Genomic DNA, 20,841 nt, shown 5'->3' with positions numbered 1-20,841 from the left:
GTAGCTTGATGACTTAGGCCTAAGGTGGTGCCTTGGGTATTAGCCTAGCTGATTATTATTATTAATTTAATGATAGTTTGTTCACCGCTCTAATGAATCTACTCAAAGCCGAACTACGTCAGACGTAATAGTAGCCTCATCCCCAATCCTATCCCACTGGATGGTTCAACTTCACGTACACTCCACCGCTAAATTTGAAACGACCCGGTTTTCCGGTCAAGAGGAACAACTTTTCGATTCATATATCAGCTACAATTTTTGCCCAAACGGTTTCAGAGAAATCAAATGCCCAATTTTTAAGGGCCCCCGTTTTCCCAAATTGATATGGCTATCGAATTAAAGCGCTGTTATGTTTACCTAGAATAAACTCATACCAATCGAATGATTTATCAATTATATTTTTATCGAGTGCCGTTAAAGATAAATTAAATTTCGAGGCTGACTCAGACGGAACCTAAAGCATCGAATTACCCCCTTTCAATAAAATCGATGTCACGGCACTACCACGAATAGCTGCAGCACCGACAACATCGGCATCGAAAATAATAGCTTCTTCCCCGCTCTTTATCTAAAGGGGATGAAGATAATAAGAAATTCGAAATTCGGGCCAAAATATCTCAAAATGCCTTTCGTAACGGGATCTCAAAATCATTTGCAACTCATCTAAATGGTTTATTATAAATTGTTAAATTTTAAAAAAGCTGCTACTTCATGACTTAGAATATAAGCAGAAGTGTATAATAGCTCTCTTTGAAGAAGGTATGTTAAATGTAACCAGCACCAGTTTTCAATAGGCGTGAATTGTATGCCAATCACGGATGTGAGCACCGCATCGTGGCTCAAAATATACCACACATGTTGTCTAACAACGTGAAATGTAAAACTACACATAGTTTTAAATAAAGTTGAAGAAAATGTATATATAGCTTGTCTTTTGTGCATATGGATATACTAGCTGGGTAGCCCGTCCTTCGGCCGGGCCCCAGCTAGAACTAAAATCTCGTGAAGACTGAGGCATAATCAAAACCCTTCCCCCCTCCCAGCGCAGCCGCTTAATAGGCTGAGCCTCTGAGGCAGAAAAATATTGGTTGTATAGGTGTATGTAGGTTGCAGGATTCACCTACTTAATAGGAAATCGATGAAAATAGCGCCACTCGCTGCCTTTGAGCCATAAGAATATATGTGAGAAATTTGGAGGTCCTAGGTTGAACGGCTCGGACGCCTATAGAGAAACAGGCGCAAGACAGACAGAAGACACTTAGGAATATAGTATAGATTTATCTTAAAATATGTATTATATACTTCTGGTACAATCGAAGAGTGGTTGTGTGAGAAAAAAAATTAAAAAAAAACATCTCCAAGGTTACCGCAAGTTGTTGGAGTTTCTGTGTTAAAGAAAAAGTGCCGCATTTATGTGATAAACTTTTATCAGAGTAAAGTGACATTCCACGAACATTACCGATTATGGATACGATAAAATGAGTAGTAGACGTAAAACGCCGTATTAATTACGCTAATTGTCAGTATAAGAAATGATAATTATAGCCCATTCTTGACCCTGAATTAAAGCCATATTTCGTTTTTGGAATTTAATTCTTATGCTAATTAGATTCATAGTTATAGGCTAATTGGAAAGTATCATCAAAAGTTAATTATAAAAAATAGTTAGTCCTTTCGATTTATACGAAGTCCCCTAACCGCGCAGGTAGCTTCTGAAATTTAAAACGTAAACTTCTCGATTTGGTCACTAGATGGGCTTTATTTAATAGCTCAATTTAAGTGTTATCAATAGTAAATAGTAGAACTACTTCGGGGAAAAGTATCTTACTGCCTCTTTTTTTTTAAGATTTTATGAATTAGCGTCATATTTCTCTAAAACTATAAAATTACATTTATAAATTTGATAAAATTATAATTCTAAGTTTGTTTAGCGCGAGGTTTTCATACTTTAGACAATTTGATAGCACCTAGCTTTACATAATTATTATTTATAATTAATTTATAATTAATTTATACTTTAGACAATTTAATAGCACCTAGCTTTACATAATTATTATTTATAATTAATTTATAATTAATTTATACTTTAGACAATTTAATAGCACCTAGTTTTACATAATTATTAATAATAATATCGTAATTGGTTTTCTCTATATTGGGTTAATCTTGTAAATTAAATTTTGATTTATTGACAAATATATAAATATTTCCTTGATAGAGAAAATTGAGATCATCACAATATATACATAAATATGCATGCGTAATATTTTATTCGCCATTCTATTTACACTTCTGGATATGAACTAAATAGCTTTGAGTATAGTCTTTTTAATATTCGAATCTGATTTAAATAACGCGGGATATAAATTGGCAAAATAATAAAAACAAAAGGGTTAAAATACTCCGATCATTATTAAATCAGCAGCTTTTATGTGAGATCACGGTTCATTTAACTCATAATTTAGAAAAACTACGTAACAAGAAAATCTACGGTTTTAGAAACGGCAAAAAATATAATACATCATAATATCGTTTCAACCCCAAAAATAATTTAAAATCACCGTTACAAAGTTATGTATTTTCCTCAAAACCATAATAATTTCAAATTTAAATTAATATAAAATTAATAGCCTTTTTGGGAAAATAGTATTGGAATTTCAACTTTAAATTAATATAAAATTTATAGACTTTTCTCTAACAAATAAAATGGAGACGTTAAAACATTGAGTATCATTTTGAATCTTTTAAACTAAATTATTTTCTTAAACAAGTACATGTACCTCTATTTTTATATTACGTAATGTAAAAATTATATTATATATGAAAATAAATAGCTCTTATTTATGTTAAAGATTACCTGATTTTACGTGCAAAATCAAGTTACGGTAAAGTTACGTTGTTTTTATTCTCAGGTAACTACATTTCCTGCGACTAGCCTAAAAGCCTATTAAAATAATTTTTTGTTTTGTTCCACTTAATATTTGTGCCGATATATTTAGCTTATTTGTCGCGTTTCGGGTAAAATTAGGATGCAACTATTGTTTTGTAATTCCTAAGGTATATTGCGCGTCAATTTTCGCGAGTAAAAAGACACTGGAACAAGCTGAAATTTCAAATTACCATTTCTACGATTATAGAGACTAGAGAGGGAAAAAAAAACTAGTTTCATTAATAATTTCAGGGTAGTCGAGTCATCGAAAATCTCGCTATTTAGAAAGCTTCTTTGACTTGTGTTCTCGCCACTGCGCGAAAGCCAGGACACCTTGAACGTCGGAATTTATCCGTGAAACCGGGTACAACGTCATGTTTCAAGTTCGCCATAGAGCGGGTTGTCTCTTCTTCATTTTGGCATTGTCGGTCCATGGGGAAATATACGACAAATGCGAGTTGGCGAGAGATCTTCTCAATAAATTCAATTTCAAAAAGGCGGAGATCGCTGACTGTAAGTTACGTTTTTATCTCATTCATTTGGTCAGTTGAATTATTTCGTTAGAACATTACGGGGTGGGCCAATAATATTGGGCACAATACTTTGATTTACGATTCCTTCTGTGTCTGGTTACTCGAATGATAACGATAGTTATATAGCTTCGACCTGAACCTTTCTCCCAATTTCTTCAATTCGATGATTCAGAAACCTTTCGCTATTCATTATTTTAATTCGGAAACTAAATATTCCACCGTCCAAAATTGTAACTTGAATCTCGTTTCAAACATTTGGGTAACATCAAAGTGTAGTATTTTTGACATCAGCTGGTTACGTTCAGGGTTGGACATAAGGATATTTTATTAGTAGTCAGCCTGACTAGCGAGCCTCCTATCTTAATTTATTTTAATAGTCACTGACTAGGGGGGGAAGGGGGGTATAAAACAAGAAGTACCGCCAATATTTTACTTGACCCGTCAGAATGAAAATATAAGTTTATTATCACTTGAGTTACATGATGTGATTTTTTAAATGGGATTGATGAATGCTGAATTTATAATACTAATTCGCCGTTATTTATGAATATTTAGGTAAATGTTTCACTAGTCAAAATGACTAGTGATCCCCCAGATTTTTATTAATTTTAGTAGTCAAATGCCTTGACTAGTGCCTTATGTCCAATCCTAGTCACGTTAACCATTTAAATTGAAAAATAATATTGGAAATGATCGCGTAACTCGCGTTTGTCAACATATGTGCCAAATCAAAGTGTAGTATTTTTCAGGTGCTAAACAATTCTGGCTACGTTTACCGTTTAAACTGGAATAAAATCTAAAATAATCACGTGACTTACGTTTTCAACATCAACATATGGCGAAGATGAAAGTGTAGTATCTTTTCGTTACATTTCTCCGCACGTTTTCCATTTAAATTGTATAGATGATCAATGCTGTCTGCCACGTCGTCTGTACCCCAAACGTAACAACTCTGATATTAGAATACACCAGGAAAAATTATAAGTTCAGTGTCTGAAATTCATAGGCGTTGTAACATCAAACCGAAGGGGGAGTCAGTACCCAGAGTTCTAGAAAAACAATTCTTAAAACTAAAATTGCCAAACATTTTAGATGAAATTTTCCCATTTTCCCACGATAAGTTAAAAGAACGCCAGAGAGCTTCAAAGTGTGGCCTACTAGCCCCTGCGAGTAGGCTTCTACAAGCGCAAAACCAAGCAGCAGGGACTTTAAATACTCTTTAAGTTTCCTTTTTTACGCTGGTTACCTCGATTTCTTTACAAAGTCCTTTTTTACTTATCACACGAACCCAAACCTTAATGTTCGCCTTTCCTTGCTGCTTGGTTTTGCACTTGTTGCAGCCTATTTCCAGGGGCTAGTAGGACACACTTGGAAGCTCTCTGGCGCTCTTTTAACTCATCGTAGGAAAATAGGATAAACAGGCATACTTCTCAACTCACCCCTTACAACTCCTTATTTTTTTGGATAACCCTTTGAAACACCCTGTATACAAAACTAATGACCATGTTAACTATTTTCGTAAGAGGTAAACCACAATTTTTTCTCTTCGTTGAGCTTCATTGCCTTTAATTCGTCAAATTAAACATTTTAAACTACCAAATGTTGGAGGGGACAAATTCATAAATTGCCCCATAAATTTGGAGGGGCATTATTCCTACATTTACATGTTGCATCATTTTTGAAAACTTATCGCCGTACCGCCAAATAATTGCGAGGTGATCTTTTGCAGGGGTATGCTTAGCATTTGCCGAGAGTACCTACAACACGAGCGCCCTGGGGAGCATGAATTGGGATGGCAGTAACGACCACGGCCTATTTCAAGTAAGGAAACCTCAACCTAGTTAGCGTATAATCGCTCACACGTACAACGCATTTTTCATATTGGTTCCAAAAATCAGAAGAGGGCGACAAACATAATATATATATCAGGTGATATTTTGATATTTGGAAATTTTAAATTTTTAGTCTTAAATCACTGAAATTGAACTTAAAAGTAGTTTTCGGGCGGTTTGTATAAAAATATCCGAAATATCATTGATAAAATTTTTTTTGATATTTTCCTTTTTCCTTTAAATGCGAGAGGAAACACGTGTAATTACAGTATTTTGAAATTAGGCGAAGATAATAAGAATTTTACCCCTTTAGAGGAATTTTGGGGTCACGCTGCATTTTTGAGATTGGAACTTCCAACCAACCAAAGAGCAATGTGATCATGTATTTTTTATTTATCAAAATATCATGATATTTTCAATCTCTGCCTGATAATGTTATTTCCTTGGAACATTTTTTAAAAAACGTTTTGAATTATAAAATTGTGCGGGTCGTTAATCGCGTAATTTCTAAAACTAGTACATCGATAAAATATGGTGTATAAATAAGTAAATATCCAGCAGTTTCATTTCTACATTTTAGATCGTTATAGAATAATACTACATTTCTGCTGTAATGCACTGCACATTTCCGCGATATAGCGAGAAATTCATTCCGATTGAAAACTGCCTATACGAAGGCACATGTTTTAATTTGAAGATCCAGATGAAAACCTTTCTTGTAAGAGATTTAAACATGTTAAATACTCTTTTCGTGAAATATCAAAGTCACCAGATGACCTACTGATGATATCTGGATAGCGGTTATCATTTTTGGGGTAGTTACGAACATTTCGAGGTGTTTCCGACCTTTTCCCGAAACCATATGTATGCAGTAGGGTACACAACTTAAATTATTTGTATTTTCAGATTAATGACAAATATTGGTGCGCTCCACCTGGTCCGACCAACGAATGTAACGTCAACTGCTCCAGTAAGACTGCTTAAAATATAATGCTAAGTATTACGTTGGTGGATCATCGACTTTTACGATTTTGACGTTAAGATTGATTTTAGTCAAACGTTTTAGTTATAATTATAAAGTGAGTTCACAGCCATCGCAAAATTTACAGTTAAATCAGAATGATGAAGTTTAGGCGTTCATATCATCAAAAATTAAATTTCATGAGGGTTACTTGCATTAGATGGCGCCAGGTGATCCATGATATACGTTTTTTAAATGCGCTCATAGCATGGATATTCTTGCTCTTGATTATTTTTTTAAACAAAGCTAGAAGATTTCTCGTCCCTTGGTGTCAGGGGTGGAACTAACTTCCTAATTCAAGAACGTATATTTTGAATAAAATTGGAATTTGACATTACAGGTCTGAGAGATGACGACATTAGTGATGACGTCAAGTGTGCAAGACTGATTTATAAAAGGCACGGCTTTCAAGCTTGGTGAGTTCGACGTCATTATAAGCATTTCGTTCTTCAAATAATAGGCCTCATTAAAAACCGAGACATATTCGACGGACACGGACTCACTATTGACGATTTACAATAAAAAGATTTGTTTTGAGGTAGGCGAACAGTCGTAGGCATCTATTAGCAAGACGAAAAAGTGCGTTTGTGCGTAATTGTATCGTAGACGAAATAGTATTGTCGTCGCGATTACGAAGACGAAATAGCTGGCCAAACGGAGTCTAGCCGTTCTTTGTGCATACATGTACTCTGATTCACCCACAATTGAAACAAGTCGAGAGTTCTGCGCAATAGACATCAGGAAAAGATAACATCCATTAATCAAAGCACGTTTTTCAAAGAATCCAATTTTTTGAGGTTATTTGCATTGCTCATACATGTATGTCCTTGATTGTGAATTTGGAGGCTTTTTATTTGAGCTCTGCCTTATGATAAAACATGAATTTAACGCGAGAGCGGCTCTTCAATTGGCCCTAGAATAGCCAATGAAAAATCGGGGCGAGAGACTGATTTCTCATTGGTTACTCTCCGGCCAATTGCAGACCGGCATTTAGAGCGTCATAAAAATCAATAAACTTATTCCTGCCTCTACGACCGGCCCTCAAGGGGTCGGAGTGTGCAATAACTGGTGGCTTTACCGGGGAGTCGGGGTCCGGCTCTTGTAACCCGTAAGGGCGGTGGCGCGCTGGGAGATGTTAGCTCCGTCCAAAGGGTCCTATCTCCGACCTCCGACTTCGGTCAGGTGTGGGCTGGATACTGGGCTTCGGCCCAGGCTAATGGAGAGGGGCCGGGCAAACTGGCCGCCTCGGCGGATTGAGTAGCCTGCTGTGGGGCTGCGGGCCTCCGTATGAGGGCACGGCGGACCCATCTCCCGGCCTTTTGGGCTCCCACCGGGATCTCCGGTGCCTGCTGTGCCGGGTTATGCGGGCTGCTGTGTGCCCGCCGTTCCCCTTTAGGAGCTCTCTCCAAAGGGCTTGGCTCCCTGCCTTTGTAGGTGGGGTGTCGGCCGGCGTTGCTAGAGCATCCGTTCTCTATCCCACTGCTGTGTGCGAAGTGGCGGGCTGGTCGTCCCATTGTTGCACCTTCTGCTGGGTTGAGCGGCTTGCGTCGAGGGTGCGACCATCAGTAGTGGGGTTCTGCTACCCATGCTGGTTTTGTCACCTGTCCGGGCTTGTGGACGCTGGCGTAGGGCATTCTGATGATAGGCCTCCGGTGGTGTGGTTCTTTTCTTACCGGTACACCGGGCTATAAATTCTGACAACATGCCTCTACGACCGATCTTTGTACCCTCTATATTCATATGAATACATTTATGGATGAATATGAATACATTCATGGATATACCCATTGTCTATCTTGAGTATTACCTACTCACCCACAATAATGATATAATTTACAAATAACCCTCGTTTATAATGAGGTAGAAACTAGTAATGTCCAACTTATAAATGACACATCGATCATCAGGGGGTTCTACGAAAAAAAAGTGTATGCAGTGGAGTGCCAAAACGTCGGTCGCACTTACTCATGAAACCAGTTTCCTTGGCGAATGTCTCTTAAATATTTCAAAGGCGCGTGAAATATGAAAAAATGAGCTTCTTTCTATGTACTGTTGAAGAGCTCTCTCAAACGACTCAAACCCGACTTTTTACAGTTTTCAAGCACCTCTGGAAACCTATCTTAAGCTTTCATACATCTGGCAAGATCATTCGTATCAATTGAAATGATATTTTTGATTTTAGGTACGGTTGGGTGTACAAGTGCCAGTACCAGGATTTATCAAGCTACATCGCCGGTTGCGGACTCTATTAATACTCACCGTTGTCGCTTCCTAGTATCCGTAACATTATCTAACATATCACTTTTATTGGTCAATACGAACCTCCTAATAAATTAATATCTTTCAACTTTATATTTTTCTCTTATCATTCATAAGCAACATAAAAACCATAAGTTATGTCACAGGGCGAACAACTCACAGAATTTATCACCGAACTGTTTTCAATAATTCTTTAGTACAAAATGGAGCTCTATACCGTCTAAATATGTCCCAAGTGAAATACACTATATATGAAAGCGGGATAATATACTACACACTCAAAACTTACTGTTGAAAAAACAGCAAATACGGTTTATAATTTACAGCAAGGTGTAGTTGAAGTGGGTTAATTGCAGTTTGTCGTAAAATTTACAGCTTTCTGCTGTATTTTGAAGAAAACATTAGCGACTGTAAAAATTCATATTCGTACTGTTTTTAAAATGACAGTTATATTAAAATTAACAATATGAAACCGTGGTTGACGTTTTACTTCAAAAATGCGTAAAATTTACCACACGTTGTTGCTGTTTTTTCTGTTATAAACGGCAAGCGCTAGTATATAAAACAACTAATTATTATTTAGTTGTCAAAACATTTTTTAAAATCGCACAAGTTTCATTTTAGTTTTAAATATAATCATATCCGATAAAAATAGTTTTATATACTCCTTTGTATAAGTAGCACCCCACGCAAAATGCTATATTAATTACAACCCTTGTTCATCATGTGCTTAATAATTTGAAACCAAATTAATAGTTTACTTTCCTTTGGTTTTCCTTATAATTCTAAAGTACAAAGGCTCGAGCTAAACATGATCAACTAGAGTTGAAGTCATTTTTTATATTTTAGATTAAATTTTTCTATTGTTATAATAATTTTAATAATTGATAAATAATTGTATATATTTCTATCATGAGTTGATAAATGAAATATTTGAAAAATTTTAATTAAAGCGATATGATAATGGTTTGATCCGTAAAATATTCGATGAAATTGAAGGTTGTGAATAGGTTCTGTACTAAATACGTTTGTTAACTAAAACTACGGCGAACACTGGAATTTTACAAACATTGGATTTTACTGTAAAAACTGCATGCATTTACCATATTAAATACGACTGAAATTAAGGTTAAATAAACAGCAATACTCTGTAAATATAACTTTATCTTGCTGTATTTTTAAACAGCAAAGTGTCCAGTAAATTTAACAGGAAGCATGACAATAAAAAAAACAGTCAGAGTTGGTGGTGAAATTAACAGCATTCTGCTGGCATCTATGCTGACCGCAGCTCACTGTAAAATTTACAATTATATTTTTCTGTGTGTACCCAGTTCAGTTGCGAGTCCAAGTCAGTGTTTAAAATAAGATTTGGTAATAAAATTGGAACAATACACTCTTTTATATCCTTATTTGTGAGAGCTGCCATTTTATTACAGGTCTGATTTCAAATAGCGCATGCAAGGCCGCTTCACGCGGTCAAGTGCACGCGAAGTCTCAAGCTGATGAGCACGTGCAGGCGCCCTTGCCTGTACTATTTTAAATTAGGCCTGTAATGAAATGGCCGACTTCGTAAAAGAGTGTATAGGAAGGGTCATATTTTTGTTACTTATCACTATAGTCATATTCAACAACCTTTAAGTACCTTGCAAAGATTGATATCATTACAACAAGTTGCTGATTATTCAAAGTAATAATAATAAAATAATAATAATCAGCTAGGATAATACCCAAGGCACCACCCTAAGCCTAAGTCATCGAGCGACTTTTGAAGCCTTTAATTCAGGTGGCCGGGTTACAATGCGTAGGAGGGTGGTGGCAAGCCCTGCAAGCCACGCGAGCCAACAGCTCCCTACACCAACTATTACCGTTAACCTCAACAAGTTTTTATGGAAAGGGAAACCGAAGATCTCGAGGGAAAACCCCTTAAACCAGTGGGAAGAGAACTTGCAAACTCAACGCAGAAGGAGTTATCCCGATTTTTCACCCAGTGCCACAAGTTTAGATCGAACCCGGCTCCTCTTGCTGCGAGGCGAAAGTGCTAACCAAATTAACGTTACCGAAGGCTGCACTCAGTTTAATATGCATGTAATCGAGGTGGCTAATCCCAAGTGCAACGAAATATTTATATTAATAATTAAGCGTCATATGACCTCTAGAGATTTGTAGAAAAATTAAATAAAAAGTTGAGTTGACGTAGACAAATATATTATACGCAACTATATCCTGTAATGTTTAAATACGTTAATAGTAAATTAAAATGAATAATAAAATTACTTAATTAATTAAATATTAATAGACACATTTTTAATGAAGATAAGTGTTGTTTGGTTTTACATAGCGATTCAGCGATAAATATTTATAGAATATAAGAGTTTGAAAAATGTTAATATTAATTAATTAGTTAGTCTTCTTTCGTCACAGTAAGCTCTCGAAAACTTGGAGCATCCGATGTAGTCCTGTATTTGAACCAAACCCCAAAGGGTAATTGTACCTTGGACCTTCTTGGAGCACGATTCTTTATCGAAAGCATCCTTAACGCATTCCATGGAATCCAGCACGGAGCTAAAGAAAGTTTAATCTGTAAATTTGTTTTCTCGTTGTAGCCTCGTTTAACTAACCAACAAATGACGTGCTCTTTGAACTCCTTCCCGGAGCTGTAAGTCTTGAAATTCAATTGGCAGGGCTTACAGCTTTCGAAGGCTTTCTCAATGTTGCATTTGTTTGAGCGACGACTTAGAACGCAATCTGTTTAAGAGGTGCCGTCTGAAAATTAGCATTTTGACGCTGCCCAAATTCTATGATTTACTTTATCTTACCCGTAACACGCAAAGATACTCCGATTACAAGCCACAAAATAAAGTACAGAGTTTTCATTTTTCACAGTAGTTATTGCGAAACTTAGATTTAATTACAAACTCGATAATTAACTAAGCCTAACGGAAGGGTTTTGAAATCTGGCGCGTGAAACAAAAAATAAAACCACGTGGCGCGTGAAATAAAGCGCGAGTTTAATAATTGGTCGACGCACGATACAAAATAAAATAAAATAAGAAAACTTGACGTAAGAGGCAGCTCCATAATCTTATAAGAAAATACATATTATTAAGTTACGAAACGAAGTTGCAATTGAAACTAATTTTAACAGCGTACTAAAAATATATAACGTGAAATGGTCAAGTAACAAAACATATTTTTAATTAAATGGCACGAAATAAATAAATAAATCGAGTGAAAAGTGGTCGAATAGAGAAATAGCTTCGTCAAGAATGTATTTATTTATATTTAGGAAGAATGATTATGTTGCGACAATCGCCGGACACGTTGAACGCCTTTCCCCCGTCTCGCGCGGTTGGAAAGACAAAACGTCACCGGCGTTTGATTTCCATCGCGTTAGGTGACGTAAATTTTAAGCAGCCAATTAAATACCGGGACTATTCGTTTTATTTTAAGCGGGGGAGCGTACTGGGGGGACCAACGGGTGGATTGAGAGAAAGGCTAAAAACCGTCTCGACATAGACATTCTCCCTAGGTATAAATAAATACATTCTTGGCTTCGTATTAAGAGTTGACCTGGATTTCTAGAATCTGCAGGATTGCTTAAAACTTTCGGTAGACCTGCTGCCGAAATATTTACCAACGACAGTTCGTCCTGACTCTGAGAGCATTTCAGCAAATCCAGGGTACCAACTATACACTTGACATAGTCACTAGTGTATCTTTTGATATAAGTTAAATTAGTTCTTATAAAAGAAAGATGGCCGCCGGTTTTTTGGAACTCAAACTTTGAAAAATCTTATATCACTCGATATTAAGCTTAACGATCAAGCGATAATATTTACCCGCGCTTAAAGGCAATAGAACACCCAACGCGTTCTTTATGGAAGACCCCATCAATTTCCTTTATTCCCTTTACAATCAGCGATTATCAGCGCTGCAGGTGTGAAAAGTTATGGGAGGCAGCGGACAATATTGGAACCCACGAAGGGCGACAGAAATACCAGAGGTTATGTTCCCTTTAAAGCAACTGTCGGCTCTATCATTGCCACCTGTATTATTAAAAGGCCCCTGTTATTAGAGATGGCCATGAATCTATCCGAATCTTTGAAAAAAAATGACTTTCGTGGAGAGCGTGGAGCCATCTATTAATGGGAACGGAAGCTAAAATTCAAAATAGCGAAACAATAACGTCGTCAGAGAGCCATTATAGAGTATTATATTTAGACCACTTTTACTCTACTTAGAGAACTTACACCTAAATTATATATCCCATATAAAATATATTGTAAACAATTATTATAATTGAAGTTATTGACAAATTTACAAACGAGCCAATCAACGCGAAGCATACTTTTATGTCCCTCCTTTTGGGTCAAAATGTAGCTTCAGCATCTTGTTTTGATTTCGACGCTAGCGACATCTGTTGAAAAAGAGCTACTTCACCTAGAGCCGACACTTGTTTTAATAAACGAAACTCATTGTGATTGGAAGGGAATATTTTAATCTTGATGAAACAGTCCGTATAGTAATGTAGCCGAAAAAAATAATTGAGTTTACTGTCTATTAGTAAATAAATAAATTTTGTAATTTAAACAAACATATAATTAACCAAGGGAAATTTTCGATTCGATGTAGGCGTGAAGAATTGTTAGGATGCGGGCGGTCTCCGGTTTGACAATATTGGAAATTTTCGCAGTCGGCTGAGCTGAGACTATTTGTCAGAATTCCAATTAGTATTCTTTGGTCTCCGTCAATGGAGCAGTTGCCCACCTTCAAAGTTCTCGCCACGCATACCAAATAATCCTTGCTCGCACTTTGAGTGTCATTTAAAAAATATCAATTAAAAACTAATAATGTATAATTAAGTATTTCACAAAATTATCTTACCAGCAAAATGTATATTTATCGTATTTGAGTTTATCCGTGAAGTTCATTTTGTATCCCCAAATACACTTTTTGACCATTGTTACGGTTAGGATTTTGTCGCATTTTTGCTAATGATAATTAAATTAGAATTAACTTTCGCTTATTTTATTTCACAAAAAAAACATAAACGACATTTACAGTAGAATTCTTCAGTTTGATGACTCTCCTAAATGGCTTATAACGAATGGGAGCTAAAGTACGAAAGTAAATTGAAGGCGATTTCCGCGGGAACAAGGGACGAGGTTTCCTGGTTGTAGCTGAACCCTCTTGGCTGCGCTTGGGATGTTTACTTCCACTAGGCTTAGGTCGGGTGCTAGACACAGATCGTACTGGTGGCTGGAAAGTCGGATGACCTTCGTCAGGAGAAGGTTTCGACGGATGAAAAATAGGAGGACCTTGGCCTGTTGTAGGTGTCGACGGCTGAATAATACGATGACGTTTGTCTAAAATAGGTGCTGGAGAAAGAAAATTTTTATGACCTCCGTCGGGAGTAGGCGCTGATGGATGGAAAATCGGTGGACGTTGTGAAGGTTTATTTTTATTTTTCGGTTGACGTTGTGAAGGTTTAGTTTTTGATTGACCAATAGTGACTAAAAAGCAAAACAAGCGTGTCGGAGCTCCATCTGGCACAAACTGTCCTAAGCGGTTAAACCAAATTCTATTCTTTCAACTCACTTTTCATAGCCCATTCGTCATCATCGTAGTCTGGGTTATTAACTTCATCGTCGTTGTATATCCACCCTTCTTTTTCATCAAATCTGCCCTGGAAATCGCGTTCTACACTTGGTCCTTCGTCGTCATCGTCGTCTGGGCCCTTTTTATCAGGCTGGTTCTCATCTTCAGCGAAGCGAACATCTAGATCACCTTCGATATAATCAGCACCTAATTCGTCGTCGTCAGCTCCATATGCATAGTCGGAGTTACCACCAGCTTCGCCGAAATCGACTATTCTTTTTTCCTTTTGAAACTGGTACGTTGGTGGCGAGTCGATAACCTTATTTTTCACTGCGACCGGAAATGAGAGTGACGGGGACGAATCCGAAAAGCATAATTTCTGACAGAAAGTGCTCTCCAGAAACGACAACATCGCGAAACACATACAGCTGACTTTTTTCACCTCCATTGCGTTAGAAACCATCCATTAAGACTTTGACCAATTTTTCAAAGGAATTAAAATGAACGCGTTAGTACCTCGTGAAATTTAGTAATTTCACGAGATTTGAAATAGGTTTATACAAGATAACGCGTTGCAAAGAAATTGACCATTTTAAAAATTACGTTTTTGCGCGTGACAGCTAGGAGCAACAAACACAAGAGGAACGCAGCTAGCCTTTAGACACGCCAACGAAGGGTTGTGTGCGAATTTCATTTGACGAGCGTTACTAGACAACAATATTCGTTCTTGGCGCCCGAGCTTTGGAGCCAGACTGGTTACTGATGTTATATATTTTTTCATAGGCGTAGAGTTAAAATAAACCCAAAATAATACAATAATCAGCTAGGCTAATACCCAAGGCATAGTCCCGTTGAGCTCGGGCTCTCCCTATAGGTTCGGAGACGAGGCATAGCCCCTTTAATAAATTTCCAAACATTTAAAAGGGTTGCACCTAAGGCTAAGGCCACGGTTCATTAATCAGTTTAAGTCGATTTGAATGTCAATTTGAATAAAAGAAATAATAGTAACTCAATATTAAAACTTGTTTCAAGGGATAGTCTCTCTGTTTAGTTTCATCCCGAAACAATTTTGTCGTTACGTATCTTCGATCCTTTCCCATAAATACCGTGAATATCGGGGGATCTACCCTTCTATAGTTGTTGACTCAAATTGAGTTTTAAACACGGCTCACTCACCTGATGACAATTTGATTGAAAGAAAAACAGCCAATAGTCTCAATTGAGCCCTGTCACGTTTTACAGATTCTAACCATCAGTCTAGTAAGAATAAAGTTTAAGTATTCCGAAAATCTTTACAAGTTGATAGGTTTTAACGAGTCATCCGGATTTAATAACAAAAAATATATTACGGTATGGTATGGCAACTAGGGCTGGATATAAGGATATTTTTTTTAGTAGTCAGCCTGAGTAGTGAGTCTCTTATCTTAGTTTATTTTAGTAGTTTCTGACTAGTGAGACACTTTCTTTAGCATGTTTATAAAACTAGGGAATAATAATTGTAAAGATAATAAATCAGTTGTCTAGGGGAAGATAAACTTAAAGTTAATTGCTTAGTGTCATCATTAAAAATAATCAAAATTAAATACGGGTTGGTCTCGGTAGGAAAATATTTAATGAATGGATAAAATTATATACATTGGGAAATTATCAATTAGTTAAGACAAATGAAATTAATACTAAATAACATAAAACAAATATTTCGCGTAAACAACAATCAATGGGCTCAATTAATATAAACTAATAGTTCAATTTCGCGAAGGCTGGTTTACCCCTTTTTAAAATACGTTTTTCACTTACGATACCATCGACGGTTTTATCGTTGGTCGTCTTCATAAACAAAACAGCATACGGCGGCTTGGAGTTCATCAGCTCGTAGCGTCAGCATCCAGTTCGTTGATAATGGTGGATCAGGTCACAATAGCCGCGATCGGTGAAAACAGTGGCCGAGCGCGTACTTAATTTTCCGCATAGTTTATTTATTTAGCGCGTACTTTATTATTTTAAAGTACGGTGCCGGAGAGTTGTCTGAAGCATTGGACAAGGAGGCAGGAGCCTTCAGCCGGTCAGAAAAACTGCTTTTTGTAGAGAGGGCCCTCGAACAAGTGTTTAACAACCGAAAAACGGTCTTCTTCGTTTTTCGCCCCCTCCAAATTGGGGTCGGATATTGGGCCTGGTCAGCGTGGTCGGAAAAAAACCTCCGACGTCACACATTCCAGTGAAAGCGATGTGTGGTTTCCAAATTTCGCAACACTGTGAAATTCGAGGAACGCGTAGCATATCTACAGGATAAACCAGCTCGGGGTATCACCAGCCTTTGTCAATTTTTAACATAAAAGAAATGAATACAAAATGTTCGAAATTTTCCAAGAGCCATTTAGAGTATATTTGGAATGTTTGGTTTTCAATATTTTTGGGAAGTTTTATTTTTCCTAATATATTTGGAAATGTGTATTTATTTTGTTACAAATTCTCCCCAACTCGATTTTGAGCGTCCTCGCTCAACATTCCAAATTAAAAAAAAAATGTATACAATAGGCAAAAGAAAATCAACGCGTGTAAACAATATACAAGAATAATACGAATTATAAACAAGGTACCTTAAATTATTTACATTGGCCAACACACAAAATTAAAAACAATAGTGAAATTCACAGGTCGAGACAATACATATTAATTAAACGCGACAAGAAAATAAATTTGAAGTAAATTCAAACGGACGCGAAAACAAAATCATTTTAAAACAAACTGTAAAAAAAATATATCCTAAAACTAAGAGCAAAGAGCCCGTCCGGTAATAGGATCACGAGGTCGGAGGCTGCGAGTGTTACGGGACTGTTCATTGGTGCCATCGGCTAAGTCATAACTATCGCCTAACGCGCTAACAGGCCTACTGCTATCATTGTCGGCAATACGCTCGACAGGCAAAGGTGACAACACCTGATCATGGTCGGCATCACGCGCGACAAGTGGAAAAATTGCATCCCCTTTACGCTCGACATACACCTGTAATTGGCTTACATGGAAAGTGCCTTTTAGAACCCTACCCTTTTTAACAGTCTTAAGCCTATAAGTCAAGGGCGAAAGTTTCTGAGCGATCTGATAGGGACCATCCCAACGAGGCGCTAGCTTGGAAGTAAAACGAGCGTCGGCGGATGACTTGTAATGTGTGCGCTTCAGAACCAACTGGTCGACCTCCATTTCGAAATCTCGATGATGTTGGTTGTAATAAGCGGCCTGTCTAGATTGGGCTGCTACTAAATTCGTTTTTGCCTGAGCAACCGCGGAATCTATTCGGTTTTTAATTTCAATAGCGTGAGCGTTAATTTTGCTACTATCAAGGGAACTATCGGGTTCGACGGGGTTGCCAATGTCAGACGCGGTTCGCAATTCGCGCCCGAAGTTTAAGTAGGCAGGGGTAAATCCTGTAGACTCTTGGGTAGCTGTTCGCAATGCCATCGCGTATTGCTGAATTCCCAGGTCCCAGTCTTTATGAGTCTCACCCACGAAAGTGGCGATCATGGTGGAAAGAGTGCGGTTGACGCGCTCCGTCTGGTTCGATTGGGGCGAGTAAAATGACGTGTAGCGATTTTTTACGCCTAAAATTTTGAAAGTATCCCTCATAATACGAGAGACAAATTGTTTCCCGTTATCGCTTACAACGGTCAGCGGTAACCCGAATCGTGTAAAAACATGGTCTACTAACAAATTGACAATCGCCTTAGTCGTAGCCCGACGCAATGGAAATATTTCTACCCATTTCGTCATCATATCAGTAATGACGAGGAGTTGCGTAACGCCACGCCTACTGGGGGTGTAGGGACCTTTAAGATCTATTCCGATCACCGTCCAAGGGTCTGTAGGAGACGCGGACTTCATAAGTCCCGGGGGCGCGCGCTGGGGCACCTTATGCCGTTGACAGGCGTCGCAAGATTGGACGTAGGTACGAACGCCTTTGGTCATCCCATCCCAAAAATAGCGCTCACGAAGACGACGCAGGGTTTTGTAGTTACCTAAATGTCCGGCCGACCTGATATCGTGGTTTAATTGTAGGACTGTGTTACGCAACGAAGCAGGCACCCAAATTTTGAAATTGGAATCAACATTAGCTAATTTGTTGGGAAGCCTATGTAAAACGCCATCTATGATCTTACACTGTTTAAGTACCAGCGCACTCTTAGCCGGAGCGATAGAGGGTAAAGGGGCACTATCAGTTAAGGATGTCATGAAAAGACCAAGGTAATCGTCCTTGTTTTGTTCGGCAACTAAAATATCCGTGGAAAAAGCAATGGGCTCAGAGGGAGCGCCTAAAGCTACGGCTAAAGTGACATCAGTGTCAGGAGGGGGGCTCGCCAGCGAAACCTCCTCCTTGACTGTGTCCAAACGAGAAAGCGCGTCCGCTAAAACGTTTTGGTCGCCGGGTATATGGTGCACCGAATAATCAAATGCCTGCAATTTCGCATACCACCTCGCGTATTTGCCAGTGGGATCGGGGGTTTTAAGAAGCCAAACTAACGCGGAGTGGTCGGTGTACAACTCAAAATGTACGCCCTCTAAATAATGGCGGAACTTTTCACCAATGGCCCAAACAGCGCCAAGAGCTTCGCGTTCGGTTGTGCAATAGTTTCTCTCCGCGGCAGTCAGTGTGCGGCTAGCATATTGAATAACCTTCAATTTGTTATCGCGTTTCTGCAGAAGTACGGCTCCAAGACCGGTACTGCTCGCGTCTGTCTGGACAATGAATGGTTTTGAAAAATCCGGGGCGATTAGAACAGGGGTGGAAATCAAAGCCGCCTTAAGGATATTAAAGGCCGCGGTGTGCGATGTGGTCCAAACAAATGGAACATCTTTATGGAGAAGGGCGGTTAAAGGCGAGGACAAGGCTGCAAAACCCTTAATAAAGCGGCGGTAGTAACTTGCCATTCCGAGAAAAGACCTTACTGCCTTAACGTCGCGCGGTACTGCCAATTCGCTAATCGCTTTAGTTTTCTCGGGCGCAACCTTGATTCCCTCCGTGCTAACTATATGACCTAAGAGTGGGGTTTCGGTTTGGCAAAATTTTGATTTGCTCGCTTTAATTGTTAAGCCCGCGTCAGAAAGCGTTTTAAAGACCTTGCCTAGGGTTACCATATGTTCTTCAAAAGATGTGGATATTATTACTAGATCATCTAGGTAGGCATACACGCCTTCGGGGCCCATATGAGAAAACAGCCTGTCAATCATGCGTTGAAAGGTTCCTGGGGCGTTGCAAAGCCCGAACATTAGCACCTTTGGTCTATAGAGACCATTATGCGTAATGAAAGCGGCTTTGTCGCGACTGGAGTGGTCAAGGGGTATTTGCCAATACCCCGCTTTAAGATCAAGAGTTGTTATAAATTTAGCTTCGCGCATGGAGTCAAGTATGTCATCTATCCGCGGGAGGGGATACGCGTCCTTAATGGTAACTGCGTTTAATTTACGGTAGTCTATACATAATCTATAACCGCCGTCCTTTTTAGGGACGATTATGCAAGGAAAGCTCCACGGGCCATTACTGGGTTCTACCAACTCTTGAGCCAACATGTCGTGAACTATTTCATCTATCTTTTCTTTCTTGAAAGGGGAATAACGGTAGGGAGCGCAACCTATCGGGATCGCGTCCCCTGTATCTATATAATGACACGTAGTATCGGTGAGACCAGCTTTGGAAGCGAACAAATTTTTATATTTATACACCAAAGTTTCTAATTGGGAGCGTTGGTTAGTATCAACCTTCGCAAGAGACAGAGCGGATTTTAAATCATTTTCGTCAATTTCGACGGGTTCCATGTGACAAATTAGCGGATCGCTTCCTATATGGTCATCACTTTTACTATCGGAGTGAAAATGAAAAAATTCGGCGGGCTTATCAGCCCAGCAATAACGCATGTCTCTATAATTAGCGATCATGCCATGTTTCTGCAAAAAGTCCATCCCCAAAATACAATCACACACTAAATGTGGGACAAAATAAACTAGGTTAGAATCGGATTTCCCTGGCAGAACAAAAGTTGCATTGGCGGTGCCCGAAGAGGTAACTCGCGTTTTATTGGCTAGCTTAATGCCAAGCTTATGGCGGTGACGGGCATTGTTCACGGGTGTTAATTTATCTCTAAAATTATCATTGACCAACGTAAATGTTGATCCAGGGTCAACCAGTGCCAAACAACTCGTGCCATCAATTGAAATCCAAATCCAAGCCAGTTTTGGGCGAGGTGAAACCTCACTATTTACATTATTTACAATAACGGGACTTATTGGGTCTTCCCGCTGGGAGCGCCTGTCCTTTCCCCCACGGTTCTCGCGTTTCCCTGCTGATTACTTCGCTTAGGGCAACGGGGCTTGATGTGACCTTTCTCGCCACACAAATGACATGTAGGAACAAATGGCTTAGCATTGGTGTTTAGTTGGCTAGAGGGCGCCACGGGCGGCTGGGGGTTCGCGCGCTTAGGGCAATGATTTTGGTAATGACCACGGTCACCACAGGACATACAGATGGCGTCCGGCTTTCTAGGTCTAGAGTGGAAGGACGGACTTGCGCTATTTATGTTTTGTTGAGCAGCATTGCGACGCGGGTCTTGCGACGCGTGCTCAACCTTGACTGCGTCTGCTAATAATTCTCTCACGCTGGAATAGGTACGGGTCGCTAGTGAC

General features: G+C 38.7%; 3 protein-coding genes across 4 annotated transcripts; 1 reads left to right on the top strand and 2 right to left on the bottom strand.

The window, feature by feature from the left end:
* Window positions 1–3,303: 3,303 nt before the first annotated feature.
* On the top strand, window positions 3,304–8,575 carry LOC149926131 (lysozyme c-1-like). Its single transcript, XM_090161868.1, has 5 exons — window positions 3,304–3,442; window positions 5,192–5,283; window positions 6,201–6,264; window positions 6,656–6,731; window positions 8,498–8,575. Exons 1-5 carry the CDS (start codon window positions 3,304–3,306, stop codon window positions 8,565–8,567), a joined length of 441 nt encoding a protein of 146 aa, XP_090017994.1. The 3' UTR covers window positions 8,568–8,575.
* A 2,301-nt stretch (window positions 8,576–10,876) lies between these two features.
* LOC149926130 (uncharacterized) lies at window positions 10,877–11,512 on the bottom strand. The gene is made up of 3 exons (XM_090161438.1): window positions 11,391–11,512; window positions 11,193–11,319; window positions 10,877–11,136 (listed from the first exon to the last, which is right to left on the bottom strand). Exons 1-3 carry the CDS (start codon window positions 11,446–11,448, stop codon window positions 10,968–10,970), a joined length of 354 nt encoding a protein of 117 aa, XP_090017564.1. The 5' UTR covers window positions 11,449–11,512; the 3' UTR covers window positions 10,877–10,967.
* Window positions 11,513–13,068: 1,556 nt separating this feature from the next.
* On the bottom strand, window positions 13,069–14,651 carry LOC149926129 (uncharacterized). 2 transcript variants are annotated; one of them, XM_090160956.1, is made up of 4 exons: window positions 14,173–14,651; window positions 13,636–14,087; window positions 13,459–13,565; window positions 13,069–13,384 (listed from the first exon to the last, which is right to left on the bottom strand). In XM_090160956.1, exons 1-4 carry the CDS (start codon window positions 14,633–14,635, stop codon window positions 13,135–13,137), a joined length of 1,272 nt encoding a protein of 423 aa, XP_090017082.1. In that variant the 5' UTR covers window positions 14,636–14,651; the 3' UTR covers window positions 13,069–13,134. The 2 variants fall into 2 exon arrangements, with proteins under 2 accessions (XP_090017082.1, XP_090017083.1); XM_090160957.1 differs by having other exon boundaries at window positions 13,636–13,952.
* Between the last annotated feature and the right edge of the window lie 6,190 nt (window positions 14,652–20,841).

The sequence above is a fragment of the Leiobunum rupestre genome, chromosome 10 (assembly GCF_980474605.1).
Source record: "Leiobunum rupestre chromosome 10, qqLeiRupe1.1.hap1, whole genome shotgun sequence".
Taxonomy (NCBI): domain Eukaryota; kingdom Metazoa; phylum Arthropoda; class Arachnida; order Opiliones; family Sclerosomatidae; genus Leiobunum; species Leiobunum rupestre.
This window is presented reverse-complemented; position numbering and strand designations above follow the sequence as displayed.

Excerpts from the sequence above, each read along its gene's own strand:
- LOC149926129 (XM_090160956.1), bottom strand. The coding sequence starts at position 14,635 with ATGGTTTCTAACGCAATGGAGGTGAAAAAAGTCAGCTGTATGTGTTTC. Across the intron at positions 13,566-13,635 it reads TCAAACTGAAGAATTCTACT|CAAAAATGCGACAAAATCCT; the intron begins GTAAATGTCGTT and ends AATTATCATTAG. Across the intron at positions 13,385-13,458 it reads GATAAATATACATTTTGCTG|TGCGAGCAAGGATTATTTGG; the intron begins GTAAGATAATTT and ends TGACACTCAAAG.
- LOC149926130 (XM_090161438.1), bottom strand. The coding sequence starts at position 11,448 with ATGAAAACTCTGTACTTTATTTTGTGGCTTGTAATCGGAGTATCTTTG. Across the intron at positions 11,320-11,390 it reads AGTATCTTTGCGTGTTACGG|ATTGCGTTCTAAGTCGTCGC; the intron begins GTAAGATAAAGT and ends CCTCTTAAACAG. Across the intron at positions 11,137-11,192 it reads AAAGAGCACGTCATTTGTTG|CTCCGTGCTGGATTCCATGG; the intron begins GTTAGTTAAACG and ends AACTTTCTTTAG.
- LOC149926131 (XM_090161868.1), top strand. The coding sequence starts at position 3,304 with ATGTTTCAAGTTCGCCATAGAGCGGGTTGTCTCTTCTTCATTTTGGCA. Across the intron at positions 3,443-5,191 it reads AAAGGCGGAGATCGCTGACT|GGGTATGCTTAGCATTTGCC; the intron begins GTAAGTTACGTT and ends GATCTTTTGCAG. Across the intron at positions 6,265-6,655 it reads ATGTAACGTCAACTGCTCCA|GTCTGAGAGATGACGACATT; the intron begins GTAAGACTGCTT and ends TTGACATTACAG.